The sequence below is a fragment of the Blennius ocellaris genome (genome assembly GCF_963422515.1).
Source record: "Blennius ocellaris genome assembly, chromosome: 2".
NCBI classification, from domain to species: Eukaryota; Metazoa; Chordata; class Actinopteri; order Blenniiformes; family Blenniidae; genus Blennius; species Blennius ocellaris.
Window position 1 is genome coordinate 9,508,958 of NC_137651.1, and position 20,408 is coordinate 9,529,365.

At 40.6% G+C, this 20,408-nt stretch overlaps 1 protein-coding gene across 1 annotated transcript; it reads right to left on the reverse strand.

The window, feature by feature from the left end:
* Positions 1–3,248: 3,248 nt before the first annotated feature.
* hepacama (hepatic and glial cell adhesion molecule a) lies at positions 3,249–13,825 on the reverse strand (the record flags this gene model as incomplete). The annotated part of the gene is made up of 7 exons (XM_080505874.1): positions 3,249–3,617; positions 4,855–4,925; positions 5,044–5,111; positions 5,227–5,317; positions 9,100–9,381; positions 9,730–10,077; positions 13,729–13,825. The coding sequence occupies 7 exons, from the start codon at positions 13,823–13,825 to the stop codon at positions 3,249–3,251; spliced, it is 1,326 nt and encodes a 441-aa protein (XP_080362000.1).
* Positions 13,826–20,408: the final 6,583 nt, after the last annotated feature.

The following is a 20,408-nucleotide window of genomic DNA, read 5'->3' on the forward strand; positions in this document are numbered from 1 at the left end:
AGAGCTTCCCAAACAATGGAGTCGGCCTCCTCCACTGGTGATTGTGCATCAGTGGGACCAGGAAATTAGTGAGGCGGCTAAATCAGACAGCAGAAGGATGTAATTTATAAAAAAAAAAAAAAACAAGAGCATCACAGATCTTCTCTATTCAACATGTAAGACACTTCCTCTTCATATGTCGGCAGATGCACAGACACATATGCGCACATATTGCTCACACGGATGCGACGCTGTCCCCCCTGAGTCTTATTACCACCTTGCCTTTCAAGCTCTTCTGCCACAGTTGAGAATTGGCGGGACATGATGGGGCATGATTGTGTGACTAACACTCACGAAGTGAGATCACAATATGTTCAGGCAATTTCCACATTCAATCAGACCAGCCCACTTTTATTACGTTCCTACATTTCATTTTGCACTTTCTGTAAGGCGCTGGTGATTATGCATACATTTATGCGTCCGCTCGCAGATTTGTGTGCGCGTGTGTATGAGAGAGAAAGAGAGAGAGAGAGAGTGAAAGAGAGAGAGTGAAAGAGCGAGAGAGAGAGAGAGAGATCTCGCCTGCCAGCCTGCGTGTGTGCGTGCATGTATGATTTTGTGTGAGCCCATGGAGGCTGCATGTGTATTCATGAGCCTGTGTGCTGAGGAAAAATGGTGTTTCAAATAGAACAAAGAGCCCAGATCAAAACAGGTTAGATGTGATTTGCTTATGTAACATCGGGACTCACACCTTCAGTGCTGCAAGATGCATTTCAGGATAAAAGCAGTGGACAAAACTGTACAGATTTTCATGACAAAAGACGTGCAGCTGGGCCTCTGGGGAATACAAATTATCTTGATAATAATGATAAAGTAGGTCACGTTGTGGGGGAACGTTTGCATGTATTTACACTCTCATTGATGAGCTGGTGCTCCTTATCTAAATACGGTTCACTAAATACTTCATGATTTAATTAATTTGCTCTTTTTAGTCCATTTTGCCTCATTGTGTTTCTGTAGCAGAATTGGGCCTCGAGAGGACAACCAACCATGTAAACAGTTTGGGTCATCACAGTAGTCACATTCTTTACTCATGTATCCAGTGTGGAAAAAGAGATACTGAAGAAATTTCAGAAAGTATATATATTTACAGCACCTCAAGATCACAGGCAGGTGACTTCAGGTGAAGGCAGGGTGAACTGTGGACAGGTACGTCAAACACACAGCAGAGAGACACAACGACACACTCTCACACTGATGGGTAATCTACAGACACCAATCAGCTTCAATCACATGTTTCTGGACTATGGGTGGTTGTACCCTGAGTACACAAACATGTGCACAGAGAGAACATCGAAACAACACAATTCAATGAGTTTTGGTAATTCATAATGGATTTTTTTCCCCCGTTTGTTTGCTTTTATAAATGTTATGTCTTTAAGCTGTGTCAACTCAAGATATTTTTTCTCATTTAATGGTCCCATGCTTTCTCACAAGCTGTTCTCTCAGGTGATCTGGTGATAACTTCATCCAGTTGTTAATTTTTTTGCAATATGTATATATAGAAAATCAAGTGGATGCTGCATGATTGCACGTCTTCCCTCACGAACTGATTGACCGACATCATGGAAATAGCAGGTCCTCTTGAAGTTGATTAACTCACATGCTTAGTATCTATTTAATGTCGTTAATCAATATTTTTTATATAACTGGGTAAAAGCAATGCTTGAATCTGATTGCTCTTCAAGGTCAAGTAACCATCAACCCTCTGCTTGTGGATGGCTTCTTTAGACAAAACAAGGGCCAAAAATACATAGCGGTCTGAAGCACAACAGATCACAGTTGGTGATTTACACCTGTATTACTGTGCAAATTAAAGTATGGATACAGAACTGTACAACAAAAAGTGTAAACGACAACTATAACCTAAACACTACCAGTGGGTGTGTTGAAATTATGTATTTAAGGAGATGTGTGACTGCCATCTAAAGGATCACATAGGCATTACACCCAAACGCAAATAGTGCTGCAAGTCCAAACTCCAATATTGCAATACTATTATTATATTATTGACAAAGATCACACACACACACACACACACACACACACACACACACACACACACACACACACACACACACACACACACACACACACACACACACACACACACACACACACGAAAGACCAATTGGCCAAAATTATTACTTGATGACACCAGTTATCCATAATGGATCATATTCATCTTATCCACAAAGACTGAGGAAAGTGAAACTAAAAGTATTTTACTGATATACTGCTTTCCCCCTTCAGAAATTCCACTTTGCATTTTTAATCACATTCATCCATTCACACATATAGCACTGGTGACTGCTGCCATGCAAAAGGCTACGTTAGGAACAATTTAGAGTTCAATCTTGCTTGAAGACACATTGATATATGTACATTATTAGATAGGGGTCAAACCCTCAACCTTGCAATTATTGAACAATGTACCAGCCGCACCAGAATTTGTGGCATTATTTTTTTCACTGTATTTGGCTGGCGGAATTGTTGAAGGGACTAGAAAAACATGTACAGTGTGAATATTTCAGTCATGGTTGAGATAGTTGGGACAACAGACAGCAAACTATAAACTATTAAAATTCTTTTATTACCTCAGGTTATACAGTGATCTAATGTGGAATAAGAACTCAGTGTGTGGTTTAATTACTTAAAAGATAACAGCACAACACAAACCGTCAACCCTTCAAAACTATTAACTTACATACACTATATACAAGCACTTTGAAAAACTCTCCAGTACATATATCAGAACTCTTTACTGTTTCATCATCATATATATATATATATATATATATATATATATATATATATATATATATATATATATATATATATATACACATACATACATACATACATACATTCATACATACATACATACATATATATATATATATATATATATATATATATATATATATATATATATATATATATATATATATATATATATATATATATATATATATATATATATAATATCATATACTTGCTGATGGACATGATATAACACCTTTTGAGAGGAAACTGTGAGAATACTGTGCATAACTGTAGAGAAATATATGATAAATAGTGGAATATGAAGACATTACGTTAGCTGAAAGTGATTCCATCTTTTACTCTAATGCATCACGCCCATTACTGTCTTGGTTGGACGCAACAGAAGACCAACATAACTATAAAAACAAACATCCGCGCAGATGTCAATGCTGTGATGGACAGTGAGTCTGAGTCTCGTCGGGATCGAGGCTCTCCACCTCTACAGGCAGGTGGCTGGCGGGGATACCTACCGGAGGCCGCACTTTCCTCACCGGACTAAAACTGCGAGGAGACGAGCCCGGGGAGTGAGCAGGGGAGTGGATAGGGCGTAAGAAGGGGGGGCCTGGGAGGGGCTGTGGAAGAGGCTGTGCCAGTGGAGAGGGGCTGCGGGGGTACCTGCGGGGGGCAGACCAGATAGGCCGGTCAGTTCTGTTGGAGGTAGGAGGAAGGACGGGAGCGTAGGTGGCTGGGACAATCAATTCTGATTGGCTGACAGCACTGCCAGAACATTCTTCCAAACGCTCCAGAGTTTCCTGAAAAAAATAAAGACCAGGATACATGTGTGAAACTCATCAGCAGCTGTGGTGTTCGATCATCAGTTTCAAATGACGAAGCCAGAACTTGCACCAAAACAACTGCTGGAGCACAGTCACTGCTTCATTTGAGTTCTTATGCGCCAAATCTTTGGAACAAGCTTGAAGAAAAGTTCACGATGGCTTTAACTCTGAGTTCCTTTCAAGCAATGTTGATATTTCTGTTTGTTGCTTGCCTTCAGAAAGGCATGGATTAATTCTTCAAAATGCTTCACGATAGAGTTTGTAGTTGTAAGCACTAATGTGACAGTCTGTCTCTGTTTTCCCTGTGACCTGCCTTTCACCCAGTAGATGGGATGATCTCCAGCATCCTATGAGTCTAAGTTGGATAAAACTTTTTTGTCTCCAATTATTTAAATTGTAAATATTTCAGATCATCCTTTTGTTACTCATAGCTTGCCTTTTAGCTAAAACGTGCAGTACAAAATAAGCAACCTTGCCTTGCCTTCTACAAGCACATTTATGCCGACACATAGCATGTTGCCATAAAAATATATACAGAGAAACATACTACAGCCCACATATCTTGATAATCCCACCATCTGGAATCTCTTCAATCTGATTTCCACGCTATTCATTTATCCTTATCCTCCCAGAGCCTGGCGTCAACATATTTGGACATTATTTTGGGTTGTCCAAACCACAATATAAAATCAGATTGGCCAATGTGGCATTTTGAACTGTAATATCATCCAATCATACAGCCGCACAGTGGTGTAATGATTTGAAGTCTTGCATCAGAGCAAAATGACCACATCTTTATTCCATATTGGGAACGCTCTTTGTGAAATTTGCATATTCTCCCCGTGCATATGAGTTTTTTTTCCCTCTTCTGCACTCACACTCCTTCCCTCTCGAGGTGAATGTGCATGTGAATGTATACAGTTGTCAGTCTTTCTGTGCTTACCGCAGGACGGACTAGTGACCGGTCCAGGGTGTGCCCGGAATTTGAACCCATAATCAACTGTGCAGCTCTAAGCTGAATAAAGTGGGCACAGAAGATGGATGGTATCGTCATACCTGTTAGACATCCTCCAGCTGCTGTCCTTGATACTGTGTTTGCATACTGATATGAGCTTTCAGGCTAGAAGCATCAAAGTGCATGAGAATATTCATGCATCAATTTGACTGTTCCTCGTTATAACACCTCTAAACAGAAGACTAGAAAATAACTCACGTCTTCATTGAGAACGTAAAGAGGCATGGGACTCCTCCGACCAAGTGTGGTTGGTTTGGGTACAACATCAACTGCAAAATATGAATTATAATTAATTATTTCACATACATATTTCAGTCCTGTCCCTGAATTCGGCATAACAAATCAAGCGTGTAAGTGATGGGAGATGCCGTATTAATGGTTTCTCACCATCATGGCCATTGTCACTTTGCTCCACATAGACAGGAGCTCTTTGGGGGACTGGTCGGTGTTTCTTTCTGTACAAGGACACAAAACACACAAGCTTGTTGATGAATGGCATTTTAACAAACAAGCAACAATGTACCGTGTACAATTGTACATTAGAGAGAGAGAGAGGGGGGGGGGTCTTACTTGGATGGTTTCCAACAAGCACACACAGTCACCAAGGTGATGAGGAGGAATATGCCCCCGGTGGACAAGATGATGTATAGCGAGCTCCGTCCTAAACCAGAGTGATACAGAGAGGTAGACAGAAGCACAAGAAAAGGAGGAAAGAAGGAGGGCTGTTTTGAGTTAAAAGTGTTTTCACTGAACCACTGATGTGTGCAGTTTCTTCATAGTTTTAGAGCTCAAAGTTGGATCTGCTAAAGCCAAAACCTTTTCCAGCCTATTTCTATTTTCCTCCCTGGCAGTGAAAATGTAGTTCGTAGAATGAGTTGAAGTTGCACGTTTAAGAAAATGAAACATAGCCAGGACATGGAGCATGCTGAATATTTGACTTCCTCTAAATTGCTTGTCAGCCTTTGTGTGTGCTGGCAGGAATGGGGTGCAGTGAAGTAGCACATTAGTGTAGTCACTCTGAGACTTTGTGCCAAGCCTCAGTGAATGCAGAGGGAATAGTGAGCCATTTCAGTGCCTGTAGCTGTGCCTTCATGCAGCACACCATAGTACAGCAATAATGAAGTCAGGATTACTGAGGGCCACTGAGGCAAAGCATCTTTCCCACCTGCCTTCTTCTCTTCTCGGAAATAACTGTCCATTCATTGGATCTGTCTGTCTGTCTCTCTCTCTCTCTCTCTCTCTCTCTCTCTCTCTCTCTCTCTCTCTCTCTCTCTCTCTCTCTCTCTCTCTCTCTCTCTCTCTCTCTCTCTCTCTCTCTCTCTCAGCCTGACATGCGGCTCTTTACTGGCGCCCAGTAACTGTCGCTATGAGCCAACTCCGTCACAATCACAGCCTGGGCTCGCACTTGTAAACAACATTGTTCGAGGGGCCTGCCATGCTTTTGTATGGGTCAACATTAGAGGATAATTGCTTCTGATGGCAACTGAAAATGGATTGCTTGTGAACAATGAGCAAAAAATATTAGCTTTCAGAATCAGACATATCTTTTCAGAATGGCTGGCATTGTCATTCATTGTCAGCCTGGCAATGCTGAAAGAAATAGTCAGACCAAGAAACCAATAAGCATTACACAATACAATCACATTTACTCATCCACACAGGCTCAATAACTTCTTTAAAAAAAGTTATAGGTGCAGGACACTCTTAATTGAAAGCAGATGATAATGAGTGAAATGCCGGTAAGACCAAGGACACGAAGTCATCAATTCATTAGAGGCCAAACACCACATGGAAGTCACTCTTACCAACAGGTAATTGAGAAACACCAATTCTTTAGACAATGATTGTATTTAAGTCATCCTATTCAAGTAAACTTCACTATACATGCAGAAACAGTGAAGATTATCTTAGTACACAAATAATATAAGTGGGAAGAAGCCACCTGAAGGTCATCATGTCACCGATTGCTTCCCTGCCGTCACCCACGGGAGCGCAGGACACCAATGGTCTATTCACACCGGTAATGATCATGCACTTCGGCTGATCAGATCACATGTGGGGAACCCTGACGGAGACTCTTTACAGTTGTTCATATCATGTGTTTTCGGCTCACCACTTGGGTTTGGATTGTATTGCTAGCATTGGTCACTTCCGCTAATTGGCCCAGTGTGCACTTATGGGTCATCAGTTTTGCTGGATGGTGTCCTCTGCCCAGGCTGCTATAAGGCGCAGTGTCTCTGCAGACCTCCAGGCACAGACGTAGATATTATTTTTCAGAATTTCTTTGGGAAGTTGAAAAGACTATAACTCAGAACAGTGGATGTTCTTGAACGGAAACATGGTGCATACTGACGACATTTACATATGACATATTTTCCTGCGATACCACTGTCCCAGAGTGCATTTGCGATGCATGACTGTTCACACTCCAACTCCTATGTTGTCAGATGTGTCCCGAACTACCTTGGGAAGTGGTTTGAGTGAAAGGCCTTTGGTGCCTATTCACACTTGTCTTTAGGGCTCGCCACTTGTGATCAGTTCACCTGAAGCGCATGTTACTGCCATGTGTGAACAGGCCCTTGATGTCCCACGCTCCTGTGGTAGAGGGGAGGGACGCAATCCCCTGATGAGCCTCAATTGGCTGCAATCACCTCTCTTCCACACATATTATTTGTGTGCTATTCTTCACTTCTCCTGTATGTGTAGTTACGGTTATATGAAGAGGATGAGGGAACAAAATATTTCTCTACTCCAGTCATACTATGAGCTATAAATCACAGAAACATTCAACATAACAAAAACAGGATTTGACTTGGAAATGGATGGACCAGAAAGAGCAGAGCAGCTGAGCATCGGAGGGGTGTGTGCTGGATGGCCTAGAACGGCCATTGGGCAAGAAACAGCAGGAGTGGCCGAGAAGAGACAGAAATCTGTGTGTGTGTGTGTGTGTGTGTGTGTGTGTGTGTGTGTGTGTGTGTGTGTGTGTGTGTGTGTGTGTGTGTGTGTGTCTTTTGGGTTCATAAACTGGTGAACGATGAAGCGGTGTCCACGGCACTGTGCTCCGATAAACCAATAGTACAACGGTCTCTTGGTACAATATACAAACCATCCCATGTTTATATCAATCTACCTCGTATAATTACAACATAGATAACCTATAAGAGTGCTTCACTGTGAATTGAATTGGCAGCAAATAATCTTATATGGAATTCATGATGATTTGAAATGAGCTCATCCAAGCTGAGGCAAGCTCAAGCTGGTGCGTTTGCCTAAAATCCAATAAGTCTCATATTTATTTAACACAATAATCAGGCTTTGGATACATTTTATATAAAAACACTCAACAATGGAGTAATATATAAATGCTGATGTTCACATGATATAGTTCCAAATGCTAATGTTACTGTAATCAAGCAATATTCTTTGTGTACAAATACTTTTACACATTTTTTTCCAGTAACTTTACTCACACCAATGCAAAATGTGCCTTGTGTAATCTGCCTTTAAATAAAAAAAAAAAAATCAAAAGTAACTCATGAGTAAGCCCACAATTTATTTCATTAGAATTATTCATCATTGTATTTTTGATTGTTAGACTGACTATCAAGTGAACTGAACTTGCCAGCCTGTTTGTGGACTCCAAATAAATAAAGATAGATAATCTGTTAGACCACATTCAAAGTTGTGCTTGTGGGTCCATCCCTGGAATCATGTCAAAGTGAATCAAATGCCTGCCATCATGGTGCAGTAAAATGAGGATGAAAAGTAGCTCGTACTTTGACCACTGCAGGTTTTGAGGTTGCCGACAGTTGAAACAATGTAACAGTCGCTGTACATGTGTTGCTAACGCATGTATTTTGAGTACTCTCTTCTTTCCTGTATATATGGGTGATTCTCATGAAACTTTTCCCAGAAAACAACATTTAATTAACATTTTATGATATTTGCTATAAAAAGAATGAAATGTTTTATCAGAATAACCAACTACCAGTATATGGTAATTATATTCTCATTACCAAAATGTGTCCAGATCCCTTCATCTGCTTTTCAATTCAGTTCCACTAAAAGTCCTTTTTGTAAGAAAAACAAAAGCCTAACAGTGAAAATATGTGTATATTTATGATACAAATTTGATAATTGTGGTGTTTACTGAAATAGAATATTATTTGATAAAAAAAAAAAAAAAATAATAATAATTTTTGTCCGCCCTTAATATTTTTCATTATTGTAAAATGGTTTCTTTGGCCTTCTTTCTCCACTCTACTTTTGACGGACTGCTCCAATGATGCATCACTTGTGGAAAATGAATTGAAATTGACACAAGGTCAGTTTGCTTCTTCTTTCACCAAATGAAAAGTCTTTGAAGGTTGTTTAGGCTTGCATTCATGAGATAACCCAGTGTGACTGATAATACAGGTTGTACCAGTGTAACATGCGACCTACTGTAGACGGTGAGCCTGACAGGGATGCTCTTCGTGCTGCTGATAGGGTTCTCCACCGTGCACATGTAAATGTCATCGTCCGACATCAGAACGCGTGCGATGGTCAGCACCTTTTGGTCATGTGACAGCAGCAGACGTGTGTCGTTGGTCAACACTTTCCCTCCCTTCAGCCAACTGTATACAGGCTTTGTACCGTTATCGTGGGAACAGTGCAGGTTGAAGTGCTCGCTATACTCCAGCACAGAAGAGGCCATCATCTGGATGTAAGGCTTGGACACAGGAACTGAGGAGGAGGAAGACAGGACAATGAGACGAGGAGGCCTGAGAATGTCATTCAGCTACATAACAGGGTGACTGAACTCAAGATATTGAAGAGCGATTGATGAGTGAATTCCCTCTTTGTGCCTTTTATAAAACACCACCAACACTGTGAATCACTCTGTACTCTAAAGAGTAAACTCCAGTATTAAAATTAACATGTCCCTGGGCAAAATAATGTATTTTGAACTGGTATTGATTTTCTTTTAGCTTCTAACTCCTTTTTCAGTGTGCTGTTTGGATTGCTCAGATGTTTCGAGGCAAAACTCCGCTCTTGAGAAAAGAAAAAAAAAACAAGCAGTCATCGTGTTACCATCCACAGTGAGCTCGATGTAGTGCTCCCCAGTGAAAGTGTCGTCCGTGATGGAGATTTCCACTTCGTAGGCCCCTTCGTCTGACAGCTGCAGGTTGTGTAGCAGGAGAGACCCATTCTCAAAGACCAGTATGCGGTTGCGGTACTCTGGCCTCAGGTTCCCGATGATGTCCGTTCCTATGGACTGCACGACGGTGACAGGTTTCACCTTGTCCCTCTTCAGCTGCCACTTAATGACAGGCTTGTCAGAGCTGCTGCTGGAGTAGCTGACTGACAAGAGGGCCTCTTTGCCCACCGTGCCTCTCACCAGCTGTGCCTGGCTGGTCACATTCACCCCGGACACCTCACCTGTAACAGAGGGCAAAGAGGCAGCGCTGAGGTCTGGAACTGACGAGCAAACGGTGGCGAGCACACGTAAGCGCCGCGTTTGTTTGAGGGAATAAAAGGCAGCCACTTTGCCGTCTTTGATACTGTGCCACCGAAAAGGCATCAGAGGGATCATCTGCTCACACACTTATGCAAACTTATGCAAAAAAGCACACTAATTACTCCCACCCTAATTAATGCTATTACTGCCAATGCAAACATGAATGAATCATCAGAACAGAAGAGGTCTTGCGAAGTAAAGGAGGAAAATAACTAAGTACGTTTCTTTTGTAATTGCAGTTCACTGATAACATGCTTTCATTTGACTAAAACATTCATACTCATGAGGGTAATTTCCTATCACTACAATTGAGATATCAAAAGCAAAAAGGGCCATTTTCACTAATATATTTACTGAATTTTGACTTGTATCCATCCATCCATCAAAACTAATTGCCAGGGGTCCCACAGTGTTGTAATGGTTAGTGCTCACACCTCACAGTGAGAATGTCCTTGGTTTGAGGCTTGTGAGTAATTTGCATGAGGGATTTATTTGAGTACTCCAGTTTCGTCCCACAATTTACCATCCATTTGAGGATAACCACTGTAGAATTGCCAGTAGGTGTGAATGTGAGTGTGTGGTTGTCTGTCTCTCTGTGTTTGCCCTGTGATGGACTGATGACCTGTCCAGGATCCACCCTGGATTTCACCCGCAGCTGGAATTGTTTCTGACAGCTCACATCCCTGAACAGGATGAGGTAGAATCAAAGAGGGATGGATGAATCATACTTTGTAGATTTTCTTGAAATGGTGTTAATTTCAACTGATATATTTTTTGATGCACCTGTCTTAGAGTGCCAAGGTTCAAGAATGAAGCATGAAATATTGATCACACAATTTTCAGGGCTTGCCTTTGATGTAAATGTTCACAGGCTCCCATTCTTAATATTGAACTTGCCATTGAAATGGAAAAAGTGAGTTTTATGGTCCTATCTGTGTTGGAAATTCTACTATTATAAGAGAAAAAGTCATACTTCAGAAGGACTTTTTGACATATTTAACTATGAATGTAAATGATGGCATATTTGTTTCTTTTTAATATCTTTCTGACAATTTTTAAGTTTAGTTTTTCATCTTTAGCTGGTTGAACCAGATGCATTGTGTAGATATAAATATGCTAAATCTGGTTATCTTTGGTTTAGAAAAATAATGATCGCAATACATGTTGTGAAATTAGTTGTTAAAGGTGGATTTCTACTTCTTGGATGGAGGCTGATGAGTCTTGACCTTTAATTTAGCTGCAAGCTATTCCTTATAGTCAGAAAATCATGAACTACTGTGTGACCTAACTTGCACAATACACACCTCATGCATGGACAGGGAAAAATGACTTAAATCAAATTTTAAAATCTGGCATTTTGACATTAGTGTGTCAGCAGTGTTAGAGAATGACTCCCAGTGCATTTTCTTATTAACCTATAACCTCAACTACTGCAGTAGGAAGCTGCCACCTCTGACCCACAGAGATTTCTTACAAAGAACTTTATCCTCTCCACTGTCACCTATGTTTGCTCATGTAGGATTGTTGAGGTTTTTTGCTGCAAAGGGCCACAAGAAGGCTATTTTGTAAATGATGAAATATATAGTATATAATGAACTGACTTGACCTGCTTTGAATACGGATATGAAAAGAAATATTTACACAATTATATACTTTGAAACATGACAAGAATGCCAGTGTGACTGTAGTGCCACTATGTTTTGGAAGTAATTGTTGAAGTTTCTGTGAGCTTGTTACTCACATCTTTTTTCATAGATAAAAACAATTGGAGAGCTGCGGTCTCCTTCCGCCCTGCTCTATGACAAAGGTATTAGCAATCACTGAGACTGTCTTCTTAAACCTTTCACAGATTAAAAAAAAAAAAAAAAATGGCTTATATTCATTTTGGAAGTTTATTTCAACAGCCTTGCTACTCCCCCTCATCTTTTATCCATACAGTACATCAATACAAACATGTTGAGCTGCTTTGCTAGAAATTGTGTCCCCTTTGTTGGGAGCTTAGCAGTGTAAAATACACACTTTTATGATGGCTGGTTTACGAAACAATACAAAATAACATGTGTGCACCACAATCTGACTACCAACCAACTGACAGCTGAACTTAATGTGTCATCAGACTGACCCACGCGGAGCTGACAGCTCGGCCAATGTGTCACAGCAACACAACTCCATGCACACTATTAAGACTTCTTAAATAAGAGAGACAGTTACTTTAATGCACACGTTTCTTTCCCATGCAACTACTGAAATAACTTCCCTACTCAGTTACTCTGAGTTTATTCAAGTGCTCCAACTAATTTCTAACTTGTCAAACAGTCCTCTCATTGTCAGTCTCACAATATCAGGAATCAAACATTACATATTCTCATGTTGTGACAAACAATACACGGCTGAACCTAGTGTTTGTGTGCACACCCTCAGCTTTCTCTCAAGCCTGTGATGTAAAGTCATGTCTTGATCAACTAATCTGTTTCTCAGAAACTCTCTGCAGGAATCCCTCATAACCTCTTGCCGTGAACAAGCAATGCGCTAATTTTGATTTGTGTTCCTCAGTTATCCTCCACCTCCCACAGGGGTAAGGTATTATGGCATGAGCCACATTTCAACCTTTATAGGGAAGCCCAGTCTGGGAAACCAAACACAGAAAAGCCATTATATTTCCCAGCGGAGGTTCCTATAACTCAACTGTAGCTGGACACATGGGGGTCTAAACATTGGCTGCAGCCCTTTGAGGGGCATCTTACTGTTTGGCCCCTGTGATGGAGAGATCAACCCAGGAGGGAGAAAGAGGGAGGAGAGAGGGAGAGAGAGGGACTCTGCACTGTTCACTATTATTTGCAAGCGAGGCAGTTAGCAGGGCATCGCCTCATTGCCGTGGTAACCATTTGGTCCGCCTGACAGGGGTTGCCAAGGCAATAAGACAAAGGGCATGATTGTTGGGGCGAGTTTCCTCCCCTGAAAAGAGTGAGAGAGGGTAAGAGAGAGAAATTCTTTGTCACTGGTGAAGCTGGAGATAGACACAGGATCCAGTGATTCTACCAAAACTTGCCTGGTGTACAAACACAGCCTGTGCAACAAATTCAAATCACAAACTTTTAAACAAATCCACACAACTCGAGTCTGACTTTTGATCACTATTTCCCCCAAAAGCTTCCCTCACACTGAAAAGGGCCCTGTCCAATTCAACTGGTCTCTACAAAACTTTATTATCATCACACTTAACCCCTGTGTCCCCTTCATGGACACCTTCAATTGCCACTCTAAGCTCCTTTAAGCAGAAAATGGGGTCCCCAATGCTGAGAACTAACCATGAACAAGTTCATTGTGAAGAACACAAAGGAGATGAAAAAAACCCCAAACATTTTAGACTAAGTTTACCTGGATTTAAAAAAGACAGTCATTGTTGATCTGGTTATGATTGAAACAAAATATAAGAAATTCAAACAATATCCTGGAGCTGTACTAATTTAGTTAAAGCAAAGTTATTGTAGCCTCGTCAAGCTTCTATTTGATAATTAATGAATTTACAAGTTTTTCTTTTTGAGGATCATACAACAAATGTTTGGACTTACCTGTGAAGAGAAGGAAGAGGAGGCCAAAGAGCGTCAGCAGTGGAGGAATGTCTGTGAAACTGTCGTCTGAAGAGGAGGGCTTCCTCTCCACCTTCATCTTGTGTCCTGGGCAGAGTCTTTCTCCCACTTAGTGAGCATGGTTTATCCACCCTGGGCACGTATCTACGGCTCAACACTCTCCCCAGCGCCTGCTTTGCCTGCAACACTGGCCTCTGCCTGGCCACACTGAGCCCCACTCTCCTCACTGCACCCCGGTCACAGCCAACAACAGCCAACTGTGTGTGTGTGTGTGTGTGTGTGTGTGTGTGTGTGTGTGTGTGTGTGTGTGTGTGTGTGTCTGTGTGTGTGTGTGTGTGTGTGTGTGTGTGTGTGTGTGTGTGTGTGTGTGTGTGTTCATGTGAGACAGAGGCATAGTGTAGATGAGCTCCTCTCTTCTACTCTACATTATCCTTTCAAAAAGAGCTCCAAGGCAAGATTGTTTGTTTGTATTGCTTTTGTGTGTGTGTAAATTTTGTTATTTATCTTAATGTATCTGAATTCCAACCCAATAAACCCAAGAAATATTTTTGATTGAGTTACAAAACTGTACTTCGGGTAAAACTGGTGATCTAAAATTGAGCCCTCTTGAAATGTCTGAGTTGGGGGGGGGGGGGGGGGGGGGGGAGGGCAGATTTTCCTTCTTTTTAAATCTTCTTTGTCACATTGTGCAAATTCCACTTTGGATTGGAGCCTTGCAATAAACTCACAGTTTGTCACTTGGCAACCAGCCTGCTGATGACCTGCACACAAACACAGGCAGCCTTGAATCATGTTGCTGCTCGTTTCTACTTCGTCATGGGTAAAATCCATGGCACAGTACCTGTCTGAGAGCTGCATAATAATAATTAAGAGCAGGAAATAAAGACGGCAAATAGAAAAGCTTTTTATCTACTTTGACCTCTAGGTGGTGCAGAAGCTGCATCAAGGTTAAAACTGATGGGACTAATGGCGAAATCAGAGGCAATTGTAAGAGAAGCTTGAAGACAGGCTGTCGACAAAGGAGCTTTTTCTGAACTTGAAAGTGTGGCTTGTTGAGCTATACATCTTTTTTCTCATTTGTCATCTGTCAAATTATTGGTCTCAGATAAATGTAGTGTAAGGTGTCGTCCAAAAAGTAGTAGAAAAACACAAGGACACACCTGTGTCTGAGTACAAATCTGATAAAGAAAAGCATTTAGAAAACACCACAGGGACATCTTCGGTTAAGCAGTATAAAGATATAGAAGCCAGGTAGAGATGGCTGCAATATGTGTGGAGGAGATGGTAAATACATGGACACATAATGTTGGTGATGGAGCAGAAAGGAAGGAGAGAAAGAAAGCCCCTTGAATGTAGTGAAGGGAGGCAGGGAGAGTGGTGTTAAGAGTAAAAAAGCATGACAAATATGTCATTGACTCTTATTTCTGTATTTTTACACCCACTGCAAAATACCATATTTTATTAAGTAGTGATATTTGTTCTGTCTTCATGCTCTCCATATCTTTGAAAAATGGGTGGTGCTCATCTACTGGGAACTATATGGTCGATACAGATGTCTTGTCTATACCATTGAAGCAGTTGAGAGGGAGTATATCAATTTATGCTTCTTAATATATGTTAAAACGTGATCAGATGCTTATTTCCCACTTTGAAGAAGGACCCTCCTCACCTCTCAGTTACACTTGCATACACTAATATTAGGGATTTTTTTATGCTTTAGATCTTTTTGTTTACCTTTAAAAGAACTGTTTTGTATGTTAGTTCTTTTCCTCAGCTGTTAATTTCCTGCTTTTACTTGTTGTCATTTGTACAATCTCTTTATTTCAAGAACAGATGTTATAGAGAGTTTTGCATGGCTTATATTGTCTCCACCAACAGGAGGAAATACATGACTTCGTTGATGAATAACTCCACTATTTAAGTTTCAACAAACTAATGAAACTCCAGCTGAAAGTAATGACTGAATTAGTCTTTAAGATTGAATCACAGAGCTGAGAGCTCAGCTAATGTGAGGCGACCAGCAGAGACCAACAAAAGACTTTCAAACATATTGCACGGTGAAAAATTGTCATGACCTTTTTCAGTAAGTTTTAATCACACTCAGGTATGAGCAAACAAGAACAATGATCAACAAAGATGAAAACTATAAATATCACAGTAGATTAAATCATTCCCTTGGCTTTATTAGAAAAATAAATATTTCTTGAAGTGGCACTTTACACTTTATCCTTCATAGGCTTTCAAAATAAGTCAAAAAAAAAAAAAAAAGAAGGCCTGTTCACTGTTGAACGGCACACACCTACACATGTCTGAAAATCATATAATTATCAATACTGCTTCATCCAATTCAGGGCCTCGCGGTGCTGGAGCTGATCCCAGCAAGCAATGGGCAAAGGCAGGATGAATCCTGGCCATTTCAGTCATTGATCACAAGTCAAATACAAACTCCGCAAGCTCATCACAAAGAGGCCAGGAGTCACGTCACAACCATTTTCCGATGAGATGAGAGCACTGACCTCCGCAACACTGTATGAAACTTAAGGTGAAATTACGTGATACCAAGCGAAGAGTCCCCATATAATAGTCTTTTTTTAAACTTTGCTATTGTTGACATCAATTTGTATACAGTGATGAGTCAGTTGCTGTATAAATCAGCTCACCCACAACTCTTTTGTGGGGACTTTTTGTCTGAGCTTTGCGTTTGACGACAGAGGCAATCTTTTTCTTCCTTTTTTTTTGTTTGCAGAGGAAGAAAAGATTGGTTGATAGAAACCCTCCTTCTCTAGGGAGGCTGTGGGAACAGCTGCTTGCTGGTCACCACTCTCTCAGGACTCGGGACTCCTGTGTAGAGCATCATCAAAGTTGAACCTCTCCCCTGCAACTCTGGCCTCTCTAAAATAAAGCACCTCCCTCTCCCTCTCATCTTCTAACAAGCTCTAAATCAAGGGGGACACTCGGCAGTCAGTGGAGGGACGGAGAGCCGAGGGAACAGACGGAGCCTGTGCATCTCAGTCAGTTTGGGTGAAAGTGTTATGACAGAAACCTTTGTCACGTTTAATCCACAACGAGACTGATGTCATCCTCACACATACACATGTGACATCTTGATATACAGTGCATGATACTCTCAGCTTCTGGTGCCCTTTTCGATCTATCTCCTTCAATCTGATTGTGATTTTTAGTCTGGCGTATTTAATGCAATTGTAACAATGAAGAATATTAATTTACAGCCACGTAATACCTCTATGTTGCATAACCTCCTTAGTATAATAAATGACTGTCAGTCCTAACATGGTGAGGCCAGTGGCATAACCACAGGAGGGAAGGTAAATGCGCCCCCTGCTGTTTGTCCTGACTTATTCATGTTTAATTATCACCCTGGAGACCAGGGAGCTTTTCTCACTGACAAGCTGTCTAAGAGGACAGTGAACCAGCCAGGCAGATTTTTCTTATCATCCACTCCGAAAATAGTCCAGGTTCTTATTACCAAGCTGTTAGAGGGATGGGACAGAGGTGTAATCCTGCAGTGCACTAAAGGCTGCCATGTGTTCAATAAACTCACTCACATGATGATCTATTATTATCCCGACGAACGCAATTTTCAGGGCATTTTTTTTTTAAGCTGTCTTTCTCTTCACTTTCAAAATTCAGTCTACAGCAGGAAGTAGGTGTTGTGCTATGTTTGGAGGTGTGCAGGATATTGATTGTTCTCCCACAGTCATTAAAGAGACAGGAGAACGTGGCCATGACACCTCTCGGGACTGAGTAGGAGAAAAGAAAAGAACAGGTCCATATAAAACCCTCAGAGGATGTTTGTGAGATTGTGGCGGAGGAGGAATGTCAGCATGAGAAGGAAGCGTTTTGCACTTTGCAAAAAAACCACAAAAAAAAAAAACCACAGTGAGCAAAAGATGTTGGTCGTTACATTTCTACAGCTGGTGACACAGCCAACAAGTGTGTGCGTGCATGCATGTGTGTGTGCCTGAAAGTGAGAATGAGTGACTTGAGTGGGATCTGCACACTGAAGTAGGGGTTGTGTATTTTCCTGTGTGAGAATGCATGTGCAGCTTGAGTTTGTGCTGTGTGGCTCAGATGTGTGTGGGTGGGCTGAGTGGGAGCACTGGGAGACTGAAGATGCTCTATCCTGTTTCTCATAAAGCGAACAAGACTGCCTTGGCAGATGAAGCAAAATTGTGTTTTGCTTTTGTGATTTCGGCAACCTTATTGCAATATGGCATGCCCTGTAAAAGCCTGGACACGTACCTCAGTGTGGGTTAGGAGCTGACAACACTCAACCTGTTGATAGGTTGAAGATGTGCTATGCACAAGCTCTGTGTTTGTATTGAATCAAATAATTTTTTCGCTAATAAATATTATTAGTATAAAATAAATCAATTTGTCTGGTATAAGTGGGTGTTAACACTAAATAATAGAGATACAATTTTACATGATGAATTATTCATTAGATGTTCCGTGTAAGTGGGCTGCCCAGGAGACAAAACATTGTTTCAGCCTCTTGGAAATCTGTTCCCTCTAATTAGCAGCCCTGCTTATGTTCAAGACAAAATGGGCTTGCTTTGGCCCCTGTAATGTTTGGATAAAATACCTCCACTTTACACTATTTGATTCAACAACAGAGGATGAGGTGACATGAAACGAACGCACTGTTGCAAACAAACACATCCTTGAATTAAGGAAGTTTACAAAAAGACATGTCACTGTGTATTTAAGGTGGATTTATTAGTGTAATGACTACTACAAAGTTCAGCGAGGTACTAATCCAGTTACTTTTGAAGCATAAAGGCTCTGCGGACTCTGACAATGGAACTCTACACACCTGATTTTACAAGTCAAACAAGTCAAACCTATCATTAGAACAACAGAGTATATGGAACCAGTGTCTTATGAGATAAAAATGCATTTGGAGAGAAACCAAAAGTAGAATTACTGCATGCTTACTGCTCTGGAAGATCTGATTTATAGAAAATGAATGAAAATGTGAAAAGAGAGCGTAGTTATGTGAGCCCAAACACAATGATAAATAATCAGAACATAAATAGCTACTTTCCTTTTCATGTTTTTGATGTTTTAATCATTTTATAGGCAAGTCAAACAGATAAATAATAGTCATGATACAATCACATCAGGAAACAATGCAAAATAACACTTAATTTAAGCCACTAATCACAAAACAGGATGCGTACAAGTTTCATACAAAGACGGTGTGATTTGATCCATCCAAAATAAGCCCTGTTTAGCATTTAGAGGACATTCATTTACACATTCACAGATCATCATCTAAAAACTAGCACACTACCAGAAGTTTCACAAGTACATGCAGTGAGTTGCAAATTCTGGGTCAAAGACATCCGTACTGATGATGCTGCTGAAGAAGCAGGGAAGGAGTGTTAAAAGTTCACAAAATTCACATAACACACCCTCAAAACTGTTCATTTTCTACTGCTAATTTGTGTTGAGAAAAGAAGAAAAAAAAGACTCCTGGATTAAAAAAGTGTGCCTGCAAGCCGGCTTACGCCTGCCATCTCTCACTACTGTGCTTCCTCTCTTTCTCTTCATCCAGGTCGGGACACTGTTGTGGCACAGATGTGTCAGCTTTCTCTATTGGCCCCGATCTTCCTGTCTCTGCAAACAGAAAAAGGCGCAGCGTAAGTAAAGATCCGAGAAGATGATGAAAACCATTTCTGTGGTCAACAGTGAAACACGATTGGAAAGTTTGAAGTGAGTGGAAACAACAGTGAAGTTATCACCTTATAAATCAATTCAAACTGTGAAATTCCCATATATCTTTGATTTATTATGCAAACACTCCCTATTTTAATCTTTTTTGCCTCATTCTTCATAATCTTAACTTCTAAGTTATGAAAATCAGATTTGTTTTCCAATATTATTGTCACAATATTCATTTCATCAAAAAACATTGTATTAGTTAATTAATCGTTTAAATAAAACAGTAAGACTTTTCTTGTTTAAATGTACAGTGTATATATTATTTACTGTTGATATTTTAGGATACTGAGAACTCAAGTCTGTGATGTCTGATGTAACTGATGAGGCCCTCTGTTGTACAAAGGGGGTCTCACCCATTGGGAGGTGCTTGGGATGCTTGGTTTCAGTTGGACAGGTCCATTAATTCTTCTCAGCCCTCTGAAGCTGTACCTAATGCACCTGGAGCTATAAATACATCCCCCACATAAGGATACAAAGCAGCAGGCATCTGGGTTAGGAAGAATCATTGACGCAGATACCGTTCGGCAATGACATCCCAAAAGAAAATAGTTGTCTTACTGGGGAAGGGGGGCTTTATTTTAATAGCTGAAGCTTTATCTTCTTACAGAATCCCTCAAATCCACAACTGATGGAATGATGACATTTGAGTCTGTACTTTTACAAAAAAATCCATCCCAAAAGTGTAGAAAAAGGCAGATAAACAAATAGAGATGCAACCTTTGCCTGTGCAAAAATGGTAAAAGCGTGCGTGTAAACATTATGATAATGTATGTTGACATTTTAAAAGTAAGGTGAAGTCTGATGAGTGTCTTTTATCTTTAGCAAGTTTCCTACAACCCCATTTAGAGAAAAAAAATAAATAAAAAAATTGAAAGATTCAATCATCCGTTGTTGGGCACCCTATGGGGTAATTA